This window comes from Mirounga angustirostris, unplaced genomic scaffold (genome assembly GCF_029215605.1).
Source record: "Mirounga angustirostris isolate CCGP_5_RB_7025 unplaced genomic scaffold, mMirAng1.0.hap1 SCAF_6, whole genome shotgun sequence".
NCBI lineage: Eukaryota > Metazoa > Chordata > Mammalia > Carnivora > Phocidae > Mirounga > Mirounga angustirostris.
This window is the reverse complement of record NW_026991714.1, coordinates 67,738,177-67,758,388: the sequence shown is the minus strand read 5'-3', so window position 1 is coordinate 67,758,388 and position 20,212 is coordinate 67,738,177. Positions and strand designations below refer to the sequence as shown.

General features: G+C 57.4%; 1 protein-coding gene across 5 annotated transcripts in view; it reads left to right on the top strand.

Moving 5' to 3' along the window:
• CNIH3 (cornichon family AMPA receptor auxiliary protein 3) overlaps positions 1-18,749 on the top strand; it is a 220,682-nt gene extending 201,933 nt beyond the window's left edge. For 3 of the 5 annotated variants that reach the window (XM_064594497.1, XM_064594498.1, XM_064594496.1), the window contains 3 exons: positions 64-176; positions 4,907-5,050; positions 8,526-18,738. In XM_064594497.1, the coding sequence (XP_064450567.1) occupies positions 106-176; positions 4,907-5,050; positions 8,526-8,553 (243 nt within the window). In that variant the 5' untranslated portion in view covers positions 64-105 and the 3' untranslated portion in view covers positions 8,554-18,738. Of the gene's footprint in view, positions 1-63; positions 177-4,906; positions 5,051-7,019; positions 7,193-8,525 lie in introns of those variants that run through there. The other 2 variants (XM_064594499.1, XM_064594495.1) reach the window with 2 other exon arrangements.
• The last annotated feature ends 1,463 nt before the right edge of the window (positions 18,750-20,212 follow it).

The window sequence follows — 20,212 nt, the reverse complement described above, 5'->3', positions numbered from 1 at the left end:
CCTGTGGGACAATGGAGTAACTCCCTCCCGCTGACACAGGCCTATGTCTCTGCTCCCCTGCAGCTGGTGCTTCCGGAATACTCCATCCACAGCCTATTCTGCATCATGTTCCTGTGCGCTCAGGAGTGGCTCACCCTGGGGCTGAACGTCCCTCTACTTTTCTATCACTTCTGGAGGTGAGTCTGCCTGGGACTGCTCTGGGCTCCCTCCTTTCTGTGTGGGCGGCCGGCCCTCAGGGACACTGTCCCCCAAACAGACCGGCTGCCTGACCATGCCTCCCTCTCTTCCCTGCCCTTCGGAGACCTGTTCTCTGCGGCCTTCTTCCCAAGCCACTCCCAGACGGCGGCCCTTCTTACCGGCTCCCTCCCTCCGGGATCGGTGTTAAGAGCCCCTGCAGCAGGATTCACAATCGTCCCCAAATGGAAACAATCCAGATTGGTGCTAACAGAGCAATGGATAAACAAAACACGGCATGTCCTTGCAAGGGTGCATGATTTGGTAGTAAAAGGTCATGACATACTGACACGCGCTGAGACATGGATGAGCCTTGAAAACACAACAAGGGAAAGAAGCCGGTCACAAGAGGCTATTTATGTGAAAGGTCCAGAATGGACAACTCTGAGGAGAAGGGAAGTAGGTGGGTGGTTGCCACGGGCTGGGAGGGAGGGGATGGGGACAGGGGATGGGGACAGGGAATGGGGGATGGCTGATGGGGATGGGGACGGGGGACGGGGGTGGGGGATGGTGGACGGGGACGGGGGATGGCAGACAGGGACGGGGGGGTGGGGGACAGCTGACGGGGATGGCAGACAGGGACGGGGGATGGGGACGGGGGACGGCTGACGGGGATGGGTCTTCTTTGGGTGTGACCGTGTTCTGAACTAGATAGAGCTGACCGTTGACAACTCTATGAACATGCTAACAATCCCTGCATTGTAAACTTTAAGAAGGTGAATTTTCTGGTATGTGAATTATATCTTTTTTTTTTGGAAAAAAGATTTATTTATTTATCCTAGAGAGGGAGAGAGGGGGGCAGAGGGAGAACTCCAAGCAGGCTCTGCCCCCAGCATGGAGCCTGACCCAGGGCTCTATCTCATGACCCTGAGATCACGACCTGAGCCAAAACCAAGTCAGACACTCAACAGACTGAGCCACCCAGGCGCCCTGAACTGTATCTTAATAAAAAAGCACCTGCGAGATGGGCTGGATTTTCTGGGACAGTTCTGATTTTAAATATTCTATTCTCTGTCAAGACTATGCATCAGGTCACGTGATTTGGGCTTTTAGTAAAATACGGTCACTGTCTGGACCTAGGACGTAGGAAGGGGGAACCAAAGTAAAGAAGACAGCTGTGCAGGTGAATCGACCACCCCGACCCCTTGCTCCCCGAGCTTCCATCCCGCAAACATCTCTTCACTGTTATTTTACTGTGAAACGTAGCCTGCATTTGTCACGGCGGGAGCACGCACTCCTTCATCTAGCAAACATGGGAGACACGCCCCATGCTAGGCATTGCAGGGGATCCCAACGTGGATGTGAGATAGAATTTTTACCTTCAAGGAGCGTGCACCCCGGTGGCAGAGGGAAGTAGGTTCTTAGCGGACATGAGGAATACACGCAGGCATGCAGAGAACAAACGGGTAAGTTAGACTGGCAGAGGGGCACTGTGAACTCTGCAGGTGAGGGGGTGAAGTCTGCAGGTTGGGGGGCGTGGCAAAGTCTGCAGGTTAGGGGGCAAAGTCTGCAGGTTGGGGGCAAAGTCTGCAGGCTGGGGGGTATGGCGAAGTCTGCAGGTTAGGGGGCGAAGTCTGCAGGTTGGGGGGTGCTGCAAAGTCTGTAGGTTGGGGGGCTAAGTCTGCAGGTTAGGGGGCGAAGTCTGCAGGTTGGGGGGCTAAGTCTGCAGGCTGGGGGGCAAAGTCTGCAGGTTGGGGATTGAAGTCTGCAGGCTGGGGGGTGTGGAGAAGTCTGCAGGTTGGGGGCAAAGTCTGCAGGCTGGGGGGCGCTATGAAATCTGCAGGCTGGGGGGCGCTGCAAAGTCTGCAGGTTGAGGGGTGAAGTCTGCAGGCTGGGGGTGAAGTCTGCAGGCTGGGGGGTGCTGCGAAGTCTGCAGGTTGAGGGGTGAAGTCTGCAGGCTGGGGGGGGCGCGGCAAAGTCTGCAGGCCGGGGGGCAAAGTCTGCAGGTTGGGGGCAAAGTCTGCAGGTTGGGGGGTGCTGCAAAGTCTGCAGGTTGGGGGGCTAAGTCTGCAGGTTGGGGGTGAAGTCTGCAGGTTGGGGATTGAAGTCTGCAGGCTGGGGGGTGCGGAGAAGTCTGCAGGTTGGGGGCAAAGTCTGCAGGCTGGGGGGCGCTATGAAATCTGCAGGCTGGGGGGTGCTGCGAGGTCTGCAGGTTGAGGGGTGAAGTCTGCAGGCTGGGGGGGCACAGCGAAGTCTGCAGGCTGGGGGGCAAAGTCTGCAGGCTGGGGGTGAAGTCTGCAAGCTGGGGGCACAGAGAAGTCTTCAGGTTGGGGTGTGAAGTCTGCAGGTTGAGGGGTGAAGTCTGCAGGCTGGGGGGGCACGGTGAAGTCTGCAGGCTGGGGGGCAAAGTCTGAGGGCAAAGTCTACAAGCTGGGGGGCACAGTGAAGTCTGCAGGTTGGGGTGCAAAGTCTGCAGGTTGGGGGGCGAAGTCTGCAGGCTGGTGGACAAAGTCTGCAGGCTGGGGGACACAGCGAAGTCTGCAGGTTGGGAAGTGAAGTCTGCAGGTTGGGGGGCTAACACGGGCACAGGCTCAGAGGTGAGACAGCACTCGGTGTGCTGGGGAAGGGCCCTGGTTCAGCGAGGCTGGATGCAGGGTCCTCGGATGGAGGTGAATGGACGTGGGCTTGACAGACAGCAGAGGGACCAGGGGTGGAGGGTCCGAAGCTCTCTGCTGGGGAAGTTGGAATCAACGTATTCTGAAGGAAATGGAAGTGCTCAGAAGCTTTTTCGGGGAGAAAGTGGCATTGCCTGATCCTAGTTTTAGGAAAATGACTGGTGGCAGCCATGGGGAGGACAGGTAGGAGGGTGAACTTGTGAATCTGGAATTGGGAGGTCACCATGGCATCGCAGGTGAAGAGAGGATGGACTTGACCCCAGTGTGACAGAGCGATGGAAGTCGGAAGGGCAGAGAGTTCACGTGGAGGTGAACTTGGCCTTGGCCAGTGAGCAGGTGCAGTGGGCAGGGCAGAGGTAGCCTCGAAGCTGCTGGCTGGGAGGGGATGGCGCCCCTGACGGGTGGCAGGAGGAGAGGACAAAGTGCAGGTTAGGGAGAAAGGAAGGTGACTCAGTTACACAAGAAAGTCCTGTGCTTTTTTTTTTTTTTTTTAAATAAAGATTTAATTTATTTATTTGCTATATAAAGAGAGCAAGCGAGAGAGACAGAAAGAGAGAGCGCGAGCACACAAGCAGGGGGAGGGGCAGAGGGAGAAGCCTAGGACCCCGGGATCCTGACCTGAGCTGAAGGCAGACTCCTAACCAGCGCCCAGAGAGCGTCCTGTTTGGAGTGAGGGTAACCCCCTGCAGTCTGAGCTTGGAGAGCAGTCAGGTGGGAACAAGGTGGCGTCGGAATGTAGTCCCTGCCGGCTCAGGGACTGTGTGGGCTTAGCTCACCCAGTATCCACACAACCGGGTGAGCTGAGGCCCCTTCTCTGTTTCATCCATGGGCTAAGGACGTTGTCCCGCAGACCCGGCCCCTCCCGCCCTATTCTCAGGCACTGGAGGAAAGCAGTGGGGTACCTCCGTCCGGTCCCATTCTTGGCAGAGTATTGCATCCAGCACCCAGTTGTCTCTGCACTTCCGTCCCCATTTTACAGACGACAAAGCTGAGGCTCGGAGGGATCAATGGCCGGCTGGAGGATGGTCAGTCTGGTGGCTGGTAGCCGCAGAGCCCTGACTCTCTCCACCGAGCCGCTTGGCCACCTGGCTGCCCCTGTCCCCACGGAGCGAGGTCTCCGCAAGGCCAGTAGATTTGGAATGTGCTCCCAGGGAGGCAAGGAGTGTGGCCTGGAGAGCTGTGAGCCGGCAGGCATCACTGAACCCGGCTTGCGTTGTCCTCCTGGCACCCGGTGATGACTGTCGCTGTCGCTGTCCTCTGGGGGGTGAGGTCAGGCTGGAACACCGGGTCCCATGTTCCTGGTTACAGGGTACCCTTCTGAGCCCGGGAGTCATCTGCTCAGGGCCCCTCTCCGGCCCAACCTCTGGCCTCCTTCACCCAAGTGACAGAAAGCAGCCCGCAGAGGCCGTGCCGGGGGCCAGAGGTCAGCCGCGGGGTGGCCCTTGAGTCCCGCCCAGCCTCACCACCAGAGTCCTGGCCTCCGCTGGGTGTTTCCACAGACACAAAGCTTGCTTCAGCTTCCCTCTGTCCCATGCCCTGTGCTTTTGCTCCCCCTGGGTCCTTCTGCTGCTACGCCCCCCGCCATGGTCAATGCTCTTTGGCTGTTCTGGGTCCTTCTACCAAGAAGAAAAGTGTCTGAACCCCACCGCACTCCTGCAGGAGTGTGACATCTCTCCCCCAGTGTTCCGGATTTGAAAAGAGGGTCTGTGTGGGGGACAGCATGACACCCAGAGTCATTAATGATCAGGGTAGAATGTGGTCGGGGGTGATGCCGCCCTGCGTGTTGCCGCCCCATTCTGGGCTGACGCCCACAGGGGTGCCCACAGCCCTGGAGCAAGGAGGCTCTTCTCGGTGCCTCCAGGTGACTCGGTTTCCTTCCTTCGGAGCAGCTCTCTCTGTGGGCGCGGTGCCCGTGGTGCCGGAGGGTCTCTGTGTCTGGGAGCGGCCCTCAGTGCTGGGCAGTGATGTGGGCAGCGGCGGAACGCTGCTTCGCAGAGATCCCTCGGATGCCCTTCCAAGCCCCAGAGCCAAGGACGCCGTGTCCTCTGTCGCCGCAGGTATTTCCACTGTCCAGCGGACAGCTCGGAGCTCGCCTACGACCCGCCGGCGGTCATGAACGCGGACACCTTGAGCTACTGTCAGAAGGAGGCCTGGTGCAAACTCGCGTTTTATCTCCTGTCCTTCTTCTACTACCTTTACTGGTGAGTGTCTATCCCTCCTGGCGCTCTGGGTCCTGCAGGCGCTTTGTGCCTCTGGCTTTTGGGGGGGGGGGAGGGCTGTGAGGGTGGGGTCGCAGCCGCATGGGTCTGATGCCAGCTGTCTGACTCGGTCGGGAGCCTGGGCTTGTGCATGGAGGCGTGAGGGGTGGCGGGTCCTGAAGGAGGCCTGGCCCCTGGTGGGTGCATCCGCAGGGCCTCACAGAGAAATTCATTGTCCCCACACCTCTGGGGAGGCGGTTGGTGACACACAGCTGGTCACTCCTTCCCCATAGGGCTCCGTCCCCAGCTCAGCCACTTGGGTCCCCTGTGGCCCCTAGTCCACGTGGAAGCATCTGGGGGACAGAACAGAGACCCCGGGGGGCGGTCGCGCGTCTCAAAGGGGCACGCGGGGTCACTGAGTGCTCAGGCTCACGACTCTGCCCATGTTACATAACTCGCTAATGAGGTAGACCGTGCTGACTTTGCGATTGTTCAGCACCGCCCCCATGTCTGCACCTCTGCAGAGAGCGGCCTAGCGAGGCAGATGGCTGAAAGCAGACTGCCTATGGCCAGGCCCCGAGAGCACCTTTTCTGAAAGCATCTCCCTCCTGTTCCTCTTTGGGCTCATTTCTGGGACACTTCACCTGCCACCTCACTACGCGGTGGCTACCTGCGTTTGGCCAGGAAAGCTGCCAGTGTCCCGGTACTGCTGTTGGTGCTAGCCACATGAGGAAGAGGAGGGTGGGGTGTTAGCGAGGCCGCCCCAGGCTTGGGGCGGGCTGGGGAGTGGCTGCATTATCCACACTTAAAAATGAGCCGTGCTCGGGTCTCTCTGACTCCAACTCAGAACTTTCTAGCCACTGAAGCTCGCTCAAGCTGGTTCCTGCCTTGGGGAGCCCAAAGAGGGTGGCCTCCAGGCTTAAGGACTTGACACCGTGGGCTAACGTGAGGTGCTGGAGTGAGCTCAGTCTCCTCTGTGGGGGTCTGCAGACGCCCCCACTGCAGAGTCATGAGCCTGCCCCAGAGGCAGCCGTGCCCCCCGGGCTCCTTCCTCATTCGTCTGGGGTCCACCCTAGTCCAGATGGAGATGGAGGCAGGTCACATCCCCTCATTTCAGTTGTGTTGCCAGCATCCGTCTGTTGTGGGAAAGAAGACCTGGGAAGTCACAGCAAAGTAGCTCCCTTCCTGCAGGGCTGTGGGGGGCAGGAGGGGGCAGTGGGGGCGGGGGACAGTGGGGCTGTGGGGGTCGCGGGAGGGGTCACGGGGGTGGTGGTGGGGGGTGGAAGGGGGTGCGAGGGGGTGGCGGGGGGCGTGGGATGGGGCGGCGGGGGCGCGGGAGGGGGCATGGGGGGGTGGGGGGGGGCACGGCGGGGGGCGGTGGGGGGTGGAGGGGGGCGGCAGGGGGTGGGAGGGGGGTGGCGGGGGTGGTGGGAGGGGGCGCGAGGGGGCGGCAGTGGGCGGGCGGGCGGCCTGGGCGGCTCCTGCCCATTGCCTGAGCGTGATCATCCTATAAACCTCGTGTCCCACACATTCCGGCTGGCTGTCTGTCCTTCCTTCAGTCTGGCTCTGCCTTCATGTTGCATTTGTTAGTTACTGTGTTGCGAAAACAAAACTAGAACAACTGCTCCCTGCCTCGCGGGACCCTGGGTGGCAGCCGGGGCTCCCCCTTCTTTGTTGAACCTGGTGTCGGAGGTTCTGCCGAGCTCCTCAAAGACCCCGTGTCTCTCGCCCCAGAACTCCCAGCCCCTTGGAGCCAGGGCTTGTGGGCGCACAGGACCGTCGGCCCCGGCCACTCTTGTGGGGGAAAGGGGGACCCACGCAGGTGGACAGCTGCGTCCAAGCTGAGCACAGGGATGGACTGAAGTGACAGCCACAGGGACCCTGTTAAGATGGGGTTGGCATTTCACAGGACCTTGCAGAGATTGAGAAATGTGTCCGAGGCCCTAGCTGAGACGCGTTTGTCTCGCTGCAGAGCCCGGACTCGTCTCAGCATCGTGTGCTAAATACCCCAGCAGGTGCCCCGTGGACCAGGAGATGCTTGCAGGTTCCTGGGGTGGATCCTAGCCAACAGGAATGCAAACACCGGCGGTTAGTCCAGGGTGGACGGTCTGCCTGCGCCTTGGAACCATCTCTCAAGCCAGGAGGGTGAGGTGGCACCAGCCTCCCGCCCACTGCTCTGGGTCACGGCTGCCTCCTTCTTGTGTATTCCTCTCCCTCTATGATTGTCTTCTCTCTGGCCGACTTGATGGCAGACACCCCATCTGTCTCATCCGCCTGTGTGTCTGTGGTGCCCTGGCTGGAGCGTGGCACACAGTAGGTGCTCACGAGCTCCTTGTTATTGCTGCAGCTTGGCTGTGTGGTCCCTCGAGGCAGGTGTCAGTCTGCACGCTCACCGTTGTCTGTCAGCACCGAGAATGGTGCGTGGCATGCAAGAGGCGCTCAATAATGGTGAATGAGTGGCTGAAAGTCTGAAAGTGAGTAGAGTGAGTAAAGGGCATCCGTGACCCCACTCGGTATCACCACGGAGAGACGGGCGTGGCTCCTTGCCTTGCCTCCCTGGCTCTGTGACCTTGAGCGATGGTCTGCTTCTCACGTGACCCCCGGCTCCCCTGAGTGCAGGGAGACCCTCCAGCTTGGGCCTGGCCAGTGATGCTCCGTGGACACACGGTGAACCGGGTTCGCAGAGATGGAACTTCAGCTGCTCCGAGGAGCTCGTAGGGCCTTGGAAACTGGATAGGGTTAGAAGTGAAGCAGACTTTCTTCCCGCTTGGTTTTCTTTCTCAGATGACCCTTTTTCCTCTCTATAATGTGAACGGGGGTGGTTTTTCTTTGTGCCAGGAAGGCAAAGTGGTATATTTTGGCGTGGAATGTTACCCAATGTTGCAGAATTAGCCTGCCGCCCTTCCTAAAAGCACAGGGATGCGTGACTCCTTCCCTGGTTGCGTTGGGTCACCACCGTAGGACACATGCTCCTAATGCACGTTTAATGCGTGCATTCCATTAAACACAGGAGGGCCAGGGAGTGACCCGGGTCAGAATTCGTGTCGTTTGTATGCCCAGAGGGCCTGCGTTCACAAGTGGGGCCTCAGAATGGTGACGACGGGCCTCTTCCCAGCGTGGGGTATCGTGTGGTATCACAGAGGTGGGTGGGGTGGAGAGAACCCCCTGCACGCCCCAGCCTGGGGACCTGCAGGAAGGAGGCACAGCCACCATGATAACCATGCGGATGAGCATAATAAGCTGCACTTAGAGCAATCACATCTTCTACCCAAGGGACTCGGTGCACGCTCACAGCACAGGTTAGTCCAGTGGGGTGGGAAGTAGTGGGGCCAGCAGGGCGGGGAGTAGATGCTCCAGGGCCGGGACGAGAAAGAAGCCATGGGGTCCGGCTTGGGGAAGGACCCTTGGGTGAAGGTCGGTCTGAGTCCCTCGCAGGCTCCCCGCTCACTCCCTCTCTTCCTTTTCTCTCTGCATTCAGCATGATCTACACGCTAGTGAGCTCTTAACTCAGACCGCTCACGTCCTCCGAGGCTGAGTTCACGGGAGCCGGGCCCAGACGGGGACGCGTGAGAGACACCTGCGGACTGAGGGCCCCTGCAGCAGCAGTGGGCCAAGGGGTCGCTGCCCAGCCTGCATTCAGGGTGTGGTCCCTTTGGGGCCGTGGGCCCTCTCCTGGGCAAGGACTGCTGCTTCCTGAGCGCACGCACTTCTCCGACATCTCCGTGCCGTGCACGCTGAGCCCCGGGGCCGCGGGAGGGGTGGCTGACAGGCTGCCCGGGGCCTGCCCAGGACGGAATGACCCAGGATCCAGGCCGAGTGTGTGGCACCCCCTGAGCCTCGTGTTTCTTCTGACCACTGGCCATGCCCCGCGCTTCTGTGGGACGGCCTGGAGAGCGCACACATTGGCCTCTGAGCCCTGACCGGCCCCGAGCCCGCGGGCTGTTTGCGCACTCTGTGGTGGGAGAGCCGGCTCTGCGACCCCAGGAACGCAGCGTGGGGCTGTCCATCCGTCCTGAGTTATGTCCAAAGTCGAGGGGAGGTGGGAATCCGAGGGAAGAATGATTTTGTAAAACATTCACAGGCTCAAAGTGTTAGTTCTTGGCCCCCATGAGCTGTACTCTTGGGCTGTCAATCCAGAGCACCACAGAGCCCATGAGCGTGGATCGATGGCTCCACATTGTCACAGCCACCCTGAGTCGAGGACCCCGAGCAGCCACGTGCCCAGAAAGCACTGCGGTCCCTGCTCTGCGCCCGCGGCTGGGAAGTGACACGGCACAGTCATATGTTGCTGCATCGTTCACGCGGGGACATTTGCTTGTTGAGAATTTTCCGTTTGACAATCTGTCCTCTGTGGGTAGCCGCTGTTCTAGGGGCTTGTAAATAATGACAAGGCTGAGATGTTCCATGTGGATTGGGCACAGTGATTTCCACCTTGTTCCCAGAACTTGCTTGTTTGCTTCTGTTGGACACGCACAGACTGCTTATACCTGTGTCCAGCTCCCGGCGGAGGCCCGTGCCTCAGGCTTATGAATGGTGTTGGTGTGACACGCCGTGCACACGTTTGCATGCCGTGGCAGGTCCAGTGTCTCACGTACCTGGCTGGTCTCGTTTAAACCCCATGACAGGCTGCATTCGGCTCTGCGGGGTTGGCACATTAGAAAAAAAGTTTCCAAAAGGTGTTTTGCTTCTAAAATTGTACAGAGAACAAAACTCAGACTTCTGCTCTGAGGCTGAAGGTATAAAACCAGGGGATTCTGGGCGGTATTTTGGGGACCAGACTTCCCTTTGTCCAGGCTGGCTAGCTGGGGCTGGGGGGCGAGCTGCATGTGGGGCCAGCTGGCCCCATATCTGACCCCCTTCCTGAGAAGACCGGCTGCGAGAGCCCTGACTCGCCATACTTCTCACCCTCGAGCTGCTTTGTTTGCTGTTGTACTTTGCCTCCTTCCAGAAGGATGCGCAGTGGTCCGTAATAGCAGACACAGTTACCCAGAGACCACTGAAATGGAAGTAGGGAGCTCAGACCCACAGAGGAGGACACACCGACATCCCAAGGTTCTGATTCCTGAGACTGACCTTGAATGTTGCCTTCTCTTCGCAGCAAAGGGTAGCCCACATTCGCCTAGGCTGCTTTCATGTCCTCTTTGACCTTCCTCATGGTCCTCTGAGGTCGATACTCTTCTTTTTCCCATTTTCTAAGGGAGGAGGCAGAAGCTAAGAGAGGGTAAGCGACTTACCCATAGTCACTCAGCAGCCACAGACCTGCCTCTACACCCAGGTCGTCTGACTTCAAAACCCCGTGTCCTTTCCATCACCCGAGAGCCAGCGAAGCAGCTCAGGCCCCTGCGACAGTTGGATTAGCACACATTTTTGGAGAAAAGGAGATTTAAAGCCACAGAGCTATAGACAAAGTGCCTGGTTTCTGCTCCTTCTGTGCGGGCCTCAGCCTTGCTTCGCCGTGGCGGGTTCTTCCCTGAGGGGCTCCCCTGAAAGCTGGCAGAGCTGCAAGTGCACGAACACCCCAGCGCTCCCCTCCCACAAGCTGCAAACCCGAACCATCTCTGCTGGTCTGGCGGGGGCTTGAGCCGGTTTTCGGGTCCTGTGAGAGCTAATCACGAGCACAGGGGTGAACAGCTGCTGGAGCCGCGCCAGGTGCCATGACCTCGCCCAGCCCACAACAACCCCACAAAGCAGCTGGGCGTTACCAACCAGGAGGCCAGGGACGCTCGGGTGGGTGAGTCTGCCCCAGGGACCGAGCCAGACCGGGGCTCGGGGCTGCGCCTCAGTGGGGGATGGTGACCACAGCTCTGAACCCAGGTGTCGGCCGTTGCTCCAGGCGCTCGCATCTCGCGGCACCGTGGGGTCCACGTTATCCGCGTTTATAGACGAAGACGTTCTGGGACCTCAGAGACCCTCAGCGAGGGAGGGGCGGGCAGAGCTGGGGCCGGCATCGAAGCCCCCATGTGCCCCCCCATAACGTTGCCTGCTGGGATATCTTCACCTGTCTGTTTGTCCCACAGTCGAGGGGGGAGGGCAGAGCAGGGGACAGTGCCCTGGGTACATCCCAAAGCGGCTCTCCCTGCCTGGCACGGCTCTGGGCACTGGGAGAGAGGTTCTCAGGGGCACAGGTGTCAGGGAAGGTGCCGTGGGGACCCGATTCCTATTTCCTTGGAGGGGCAGAGCCGTAGGCCTGGCTGTGCCCAAAGGGGCAGAGCAGGACTGGGGGGGGGTCACTTACTTTCCATGTCACTAAGTTGAGGTGGATGATGACACCCACTACACTGACCTGTTGGATTAAATGAGGTCATATTTGCAAAGAACCGGGAAGAGTGCCCTGCACGTGGGAAGTCAGGTAAGAGGTCCCCCCTCTGTGCGAGGTGGGTCCCCCTCGCTGTCCTCATTGTGCCCTGTGCGCATCCTGGTCCCGGGCCTCTGGAGGGAGGGGGGATGTCACCTGGACCAGCTGTCCGCCTGACGCCTCGTTCCGGCCACAGTATCCTGACCCCTCTTTCCCGCGCTGTGCTCTCCAGCCTGTGCTGGCCGCTCTCCAACGCTTGCCCCGCGCAGGCCCCGTGCAGAGCATGCGACGCGCACGGTCTCACCTTAACCCCCACGACAATATCGCGAAGTAGGGGCTGTCACTGGTCCGGTTCATAGTTTAAGTACTGAAGCTGGTGGAGGTTACGCCAGTGACAGTTACCAGTGACGCGTGGAGCCTCGACTCCAACCCACGTCTGTTTGTCCCCAGGGCCTTGAGCCCTTTGCACTCCTGAAGGGGTGATGCTGGACAGGGCCGGAGGAGGGAGAACGGGAGGGACGCTGTCCCAGGAGCGTGGCCAGCACACCTGCCTTCTCCATAGCCAGTAGCTAAGGGTACATGACCCGACATTCGGGAGGGTCTGCGCTACGGGGTCTTGTGCAAGCTTCCCGATGTTTCTGAAACTGAGCTGTCCCGTCCGTAAGGTGGGGCAAGACTACCTCCCTTGCTAGTGTGGTTGCGATCATCAAAGTGAGTTATGTGCATAGGGCTTGTGCAGGGGGCTCAGCACACCTTGGTCCTCAGTGTCCAGCTTCCCTCCCCACCACAGACGTGAAGGGAGCCTTCCTGGAATTGAACGCTAGCTGCTTGCCTCCCACCCCCCAGTCCTGCGGCCGGCCGGCACGGGATCCCGGGGAACAGGGCTCAGCCCTCTCGAGATCTCCCCTGTGCTTCCTGTTTGTAGGCTTGGCCATTGCACCGATGTTGAATGAAGTTATCGCTGTTGGGGCAGTTTTGTTCTCTCCCGAGAGAGGCGAGTGGAGCTGCTTTGACAACTGCACAGACCCCTCCTAACCCTTCCTGTTCCCGGGCTGGGGCTGTTCCTTTCCAAACTGTGCGCTGGTGAAGCGGTCTGGGTCTCAGGCGGCCTGGGCTGCGAGGCTTGGGCAGAGGGCTGCGGCCGCTGCTGTCACTGGGGCGCTCCCTGGCTTGGGTTTTGGCTGCCCCCGCACCCAGGAGCCGGGCAGGGTAGCAGGCCCCCCGGGCTTTGCCCCACATCGCCACGGCCGTTTCTGCTCCTGTTCAGCTCTGCTCAGATAGCTCCGGGCCCCCCAGGAGTGTCTTCCTGTGCTGAACCTGACCCCTCAGCCACCACATGACGCCCACGCAGGCTTCCTTCCCAGCTGGTGAGTGCTGGGCTGTGGAGCCGCTCCTTACATTTCTTAGGGCTCTTGCTCTGAGCACGGCCCTTCTGAAAACGGCTTATGTAAGCTCACAATGAAATAAATCATATTCAAAACAAAGGTAACGAAGAGTCAAAACTCACCACCTCCTGGTTATTTCAGGACATCTTGCCATGCTCTGTGCTCTGTGCTGTGCGTACGGGGGATCACCATGTAAGCATAGCGATCTGCGTCCTCCCTGGGGTGCCCTGGCAGCTCGAAATCAGCCCGGTCGGAGTGTGTGCACCTGCAGCAGATCGCGTGCCCTCCCCTGCCTCGCACGCCTCCCCCGGGCTCATTGCTGAACGTTGACCAGTACCCGGGGTTCACGTCCACCCGTCCGCGGCACGGCCATGTGGCAGCTGGTGGCCAGCCCTGCCGAGGGCATGCGCACCAGAGCCCAGTGTCCAGGGCTCTCGGGGTTGGACCTGCCTCCCACACAGGCAGTGACACCAGTGGCTCTCATTTATGTGCTTTTGTCCCCGAGAGATGATCGGACAGTAGACTTTTCAGCTGTAAGGCTTGAGGGCCTGCACATAACGTGAGAACACGGCTGAGCGCGAACGTGCTTCTGTACTTGTGCCCCAGTGCCCTTGAATTACCTTGGGGGCAGCTGTCCTTCCTGTCCACCACCTGGACGCTGGGTCCTGTCCCTGGGGTCTTCCATGTCCTGCAGCTGAATGCCTGGGTCCTGGGTGAGTGCTGGGGTGAATACTGACCACACTTCGCGCGTTATGCGTCCCGTGGGGGGCTGACGAGGGTCCAGGGCGTCTCCGGGTGCCTGCAGCCATGCTTTGCACACAGAACGAGCTCGGGAACCACAGCTTTTCTCTGCTCGGCTCTGCAGGCTGTTGAGTGTGGTGTCTGCTCCCAGCCAGCCATGCGGCTGTGGTTCCTCCCCACACACCCCTCCCCCAGGCAGGCCCCTCTCCTCCTGGACCAGGTACCTCAGGGGCAAACACGCACCTGCTGGTGGAGAGATGCACCGGCACAGGGAGGCTGTTTGGCTTCCGGAAGGAATCCTGGCAGCTGGCAGAGAGACTTACAGACCACGGCAGAGTTTCTGTCCCAATGCCATGCCCAGGCTCTGAGCAGAAGACCCTGGCCCTTTCAGAAATGCTTGGCACCTTGGAGAAACAGCATCACCTTTCCGATAGGAATATATCTCTGAGATTCCAGAGCAGGGGACCTGGGGGAAAGGAGAACTGGTTAAGCACCAGTCCCCACATTAAATTATAAAGAGAGGCATCCATTGGGCCCCCAAGCCGGGGACGGCCTGTTTTGACTGCGGCAATGAAAACAGCAGGGCAGAGCTGGAGGCTCTTGGGGAAATGTTGCTGGTCGGCGGCATCAGGGCACAGGTCTTGTGATGCTGTTCTGACTTTCCCACAGCTCCGCAGGGAGTAAGTGTGATGTTGAGGTGACGTTCTGGGCTCCACGGGCTGCAGAGAGCCGTCTGCGTGGAGGGGTGCTGGGTGAAAGCAGAGATCTGTGGTCAAGCACCTGTGGGCCCTGCAGGGCTAAACACACCCGCAGATTTTCCCCAATCGCCCTTGCAGGGAGCTCGGGTCCCGGCATCAAGGGGGAGGCTGGTCTGCAGGGCACTCGCTGTGAAGTGTGGCCCTGGGGACTCCGAGGGAGGAGTGGGGCAGAGCCCTCTGGTCGAGGGTGGCCTGAGACATGAGCGTGTATTGGGGTGGGATGGGTCCACACAGGGACCTAAGGATGGGAATGAGTGTGAAAAGGTGGGGCTTGCCCCAAATTGGAGAATGGCACTAATGAGAATTAATCCACATAATCCAAGTGCAGAAAAAGGTAGGAAGGGCTGGATTCAGGATCCCCTGGATCATAAGCTCTATGAGGATAGGCTTTCATTAGGTAGCTCCAGAGCCGGGCTTGGTTCTCATGAGACTGCCACAAATCCATGTTGAATGAAATTTTGGATCCCTTCTAGAATCAGCAGGAAGCCGAGAGAGCCACTCCGGTCCGTGGGAACCGGTGTCCTGGGAGGAATGTGGAGGCCTCATGCAGCTGCGTCCTGGATATGCCTTGTTGGGCCCAGTAGTGATAAAGCAGGTGCAAGCACGGCCGGTGCATCTGCAGGTGCCCCTCTCTGCAAAGACCTCTCTGGGCTCGTTCTTCTCGGAATCAGGAAAACACAACCCCTAGACCCACAGGAGCAGATGGTGGCTCTCCAGAGTCATGGAGTGACCAACCCTAGACTCCAGCTTAGAAAACCTTGAGGGAAAAAAGAGCCAGGCCTTGGGTTGCGGCTCCCTGGCATGTGGAAGCAGCTGCAGTCCAGCCCTTAAGCATTGCTCCTGGCAGACAGGGGTCTCCCCACGGGCCCTGGGGGTTCTCCCGGCTGGGGCCGCAGAGGGGAGGGCGAGGGTGAGAATGGTGGGTGGACAGTGACAATGACTTTAGGCCCAACCACTTCTGCAACATGGCCCTCTGTTCAGGCCCAGCTTGGGGGCTGGTGGGCCTGGTCCCAAGGAGAGCAGGGGGGCGGCCAGGGTCGAGCCAGATAATACAGATCGTGGGTTCGGTTCTGATGTCCTGTAAGTCCAGGTGGTTCCAGCTGTGGTGTAACAGGGAGGCTGACTCCATTTTCCATGTGTGTTTGCTGACCGCTTCTGGGCCTCCTCAGCCCCTCTTCCTCTTCCCTACATCTGGGCCAGCTGAGGAGAGGGTCTGCATGCTCCCTCCCTCGATACCGGGGGTGGGGAGTTCCAGCCGCACAAAACCCAGCCTGTGTGTGGGACCCCTCGCCCTAGTCCCACCCCCGATCATAACAGAAGCCAGACCCCTCCTCATTCTCCAGCCATCCTGTTGGGAGCCTGCCCTGCTCCCCCGAGAGACTCATCATGTCAGTTATAAACTCTTTCTTCCTCTTGGTCCACGTGTGGCATCGGGCTCAACATGCAAGTCAAATTTTGAGTGGGGGGTTGGTCCAGCCCCTACTTCAGGGCAAGCAAACATGTGGTTACTGGTAGATGCTAGATGCACAAGGAGCTTATTTCTGGCTCATTCTGGTCTAAGGGAGAAGCTTCTGGTCCAGTGGCCTCCCATGAGCTCATTGGAGGCTGGACCCTTCCATCTTGTAGCCCCACCTGTTTGAGGCCTTTAGGATTGTCTGTGTTGTCAACAGCAGGGAAGAGCATGGAGGGTCAGGTGCACGCTGCTCTTCACAGGCCTGGCGCTCAGGTGTGCAGCCCACCCACGCAGAAGACGTGCCCTGCAGCCAGGCAGTGAGCACGCAGCAGCACCTCCCATGGGCATGCGGACTGTCAGTTGGCCATCGAGGGGGTGTTAGGTAGTGGGGTAGAGTCTGAGGAAGAAGTTCTGGGTGAGTGCCGTACATTCATAAATAGCCTTCTGGGCGATGAGAGAGGAAGAGGAAAGAAAAGGAAAAGATAATTTTATTCACAATATCCTTTCTGGTTGGTTTTCATGCTTGAGGCTTGCCTTCTACAATCTCACCCAAAGCAGTGGGTGTGGGTGGGGGGCAGGAGAAAGCAGGCAGGAAGATGTGGGTCCCTTCCCTGTGAGTCAGAGTCAGCTGCTTGGGCACACTCACGCACACACCCCTCACACACACGTGCACACACTCACATGCTCATATAGGTGCACGCACACACGTACATACTCTCATTTGCACACATTAACATATGTGTGCACACACTCATACACACATGTACATACACGTGCACACACTCACACACACTCATATGTGCACGCACACTCACACATACATACTCCTATGTGCATGCACACACTCACTCATACACTCACACACATACGCACACACACTTTTTCTCATGATCGGTCCCTCCAGTCTCCTGCCCTTCTAAGCCTCGGATGAGAAGGAAAAGGAAGTAGCAGGAGAACAGGAGGGGAGGGAGGGTGGAGAGCAGAGGAGAGACGAAGTCGGTCAGCTATTTTAAGGACATGAAAGTCTTCTCGTAAGTCATTACAGTATCCTTGCCAGTTCATTTCCTTTCTAATGAAGTTGAAAGGTAATCTGATACGTTTCATTATCTCTGCAAATAATTCATAAGTTCAGATGAACTCAGAACCATGACATAGCATGTAGGAGGATTTCAAGGTCTGGCAAGGTGATAATTACAGGACCGCACTGGAGCTGACAGCTGGTATTGCAATGATCTCCTTTTATTGAGGTTCTCTGTGCGATTAGGAAAAAACCAGCAAACTGAGTTAAGTTCAGTGGCTGCTGCTGCCCCAGTTTAGACCCCTGGAGCCGTGTGTGGTGTGTGTGCAGAGCCTCTGTGGCTGATGCAGGGCTCTGCAGGCAGAGGACTCTCATGCGTGGCCCATGAGGAGAGCAGCTCAGATGTGTGCAGAAGAATGGCAGGTTCAGTTGCAGAATCCTGGAGAAGCCCAAGAAAGAGAATCAGAACTCAGTTATCAGCACAAGCCAGCTCGTTTGTGAGAGCTTAGGCTGGACACATATGCTATGTCCGTTCTGCATCTCTCAGGTGAAGACAGAGCATAAATGTTTGTCTGGTGGACCAGGAGGAAAGGTGATGCCTTCTGGAAGCAGTAAGCATGGCTTTGTGGTGAGTATGCTTGAGCTGGCAGAATATCTTCCACAGCCTTGAAATACGTGTAAGCTTATGAAATAAATTCATGATTTTCAGGATAACCACACAGTGAGTACAGACATGGAGTACACATATTAGAAGATTAGAACTTGAAAGTTAAACCATCTGTTTATTCATTTGTATGTTATTTATTCACCCACTTACTCATTTATTCCATGAAGGTTTATGAAATCTGTCACGTGTCACGTTGAGTGTACAAAAATGAATAAAATGAACTTGCAGCTCTCAGCCCTCAGGGAGCTGGCACCTGTCAACTACTCTGCCTCTGTCTCCATCCATCCGTCCACCCACCCATCCATCCATCAACCCATCCCTCCATCCTCCATCCATCCATCCATCCTCCATCCATCCATCCTTCTACCCTCCAACCACCCACCCATCCTCCATCCATCATCCATCCACCCTCCATCCATCCATCTACCCACCCATCCATCCACCCACCCACCTATCCTCCATCTATCCATCCATCCATCCATCCATCCATCCATCCATCCATCCTCCATCCATTCTTTCATCTTCCATCCACCCACCCATCTTTCCATCCACCCACCCACCCATCCTCCATCTATCCTCTGTCCACCCATCCATGCATCCATCCATCCATCTATCTATCCATCCATCCTTCCATACACCAACCCACCCATCCACCCATCCACCCATCCATCCATCATCCATCCTCCATCCATCCATCCACCTCTTATCCATCCTCCATCCATCCTCCATTTATCATCCATCCATCCATCCTCCACACATACTCCATCCATCCACCCATCCTCCATCCATCCATCCATCCATCCATCCATCCATCCATCCATCAATCCATCCATCTCTTATCCATCCTCCATCCATCCTCCATTTATCATCCATCCATCCATCCTCCACACATACTCCATCCATCCACCCATCCTCCATCCATCCATCCATCCATCCATCCACCCATCCATCCTCCATCCATTCATCCATCTTCCATCCACCCATACATTCACCTACCCATCCTTCCATCCATCGATCCATCGATCCATCCATCCATCCATCCTTCCTTCCATCCACCCACCCATCCACGCCTTATCCATCCTCCATCCACCCTCCATTTATCATCCATCCATCCATCTTCCATCCATCCACCCTCCATCCATCCACGCACCCATCCATCTTCCATCTATCCTCCATCCACCCACCCACCCACCCACCCATCCATCCATCCATCCTTCCATTCACCCACCCATTCATCCATCCATTATCCATCCATGAACCCACCCATTCACCCATCCATCATCCATCCATCCACCTACCCACCCCTTATCCATCCTCCATCCATCCTCCATTTATCATCTATCCATCCATCCATCCATCCATCCATCTATCCTCCATCCATCCACCCACCCATCTACCCACTCATCCATCCATCCCTCTTACATCCATCCATCCACCCACCCATCCATCCATTCATGTACCCATCCACCCATCCATCCATCCATCCATCCATCCATCCATCCATCTACCCTCCAACCATCCACCCATCCATCCATCCTCCATCCATCCTCCACCCATCCTCCATCCATCCACCCATCCACCCACCCATCCATCCACCCACCCATCCACCCACTCATCCACCCACCCATCCATCCATCCACCCACCACCCATCCTCCATCTATCCACCCACCCACCCATCCACCCTCCATCCTCCATCCATCCACCAATCCATCCACCATCCATTCTTTCATCTTCCATCCACCCACCCAACTTTCCATCCACCCACCCATCCATCCACCCATCCTCCATTCATCCTCCACCCATCCACCCATCCATCCATCCATACCCCATTCATCCTCCATCTATCCATCCTCCATTCATCCTCTATCCATCCATCCACCCATCCATCCGTCGTCCATCCATCCATCCACCCATCCATCCGTCGTCCGTCCATCCATCCACCCACCCATCCATCAGTTGTCCATCCATCCATCCATCCCTCCATCCATCCCTCCATCCATCCATCCACCCATCCGCCCCTTATCCATCCTCCATCCATCCTCCATTTATTATCCATCCATCCACCCATCCATCCATCCATCCATCCGTCCATCCACACATCCATCCAAGGTACCTTGGGTCTTCAGCAGCCCTCAGAGATTCAACTGTATTTCAACCCCCCCATATTATAGCTCTGTGAAACTCTGAAAGCCCTCCCATAGTTCCTCTGTGTTCCCAACCTTTCCTCCTCCTCCCTGCTGCTGTGCCTGGACAGTCCATAATCCAATGCATTGATGTGAACACAGAGGATTGTGCCATCGTGGTTTTTGCCTCTCTAATTCATATGCCTCACTTATGAGTTTAGTAATATTGCATAAGATGAGGGAGAGCGAGGGGAAGAGCTACAGCATGGAGCCTTTGTCCTTCACCCCCTCCTCTCCCTTCCTCTTCCTCTTCTTGTGTTTCTTCTGAAGATACATAAATAAATGTGACTTGCAACCCTCCCAGCCCCAACACACACACACACACACACACACACACACTCTACAGTCTCACATTGAATAAATCATGTCCCGGAGGCTCAACTTTTACCACAAGTTAGTTGGTCAAAAACAGTTTTCCTTTTTTTTTTTTTTTCTTTAAGATTTTATTTATTTGAGAGAGAGAGCACATGCAGGGGGAGAGGGAGAGGAAGAAACAGACTCCCCCCTGAGCGGGGAGTCCGATGTGGGGCTCAATCCCAGGACTCTGGGATCATGACCTGAGCAGAAGGCTGATGCCTAACCAACTGAGCCACCCAGATGCCCACAAAAACAGCTTTCTGAGGAAACCTTCCCAAAAGAAATTCTAGAAAGAAAAAGGATTCTT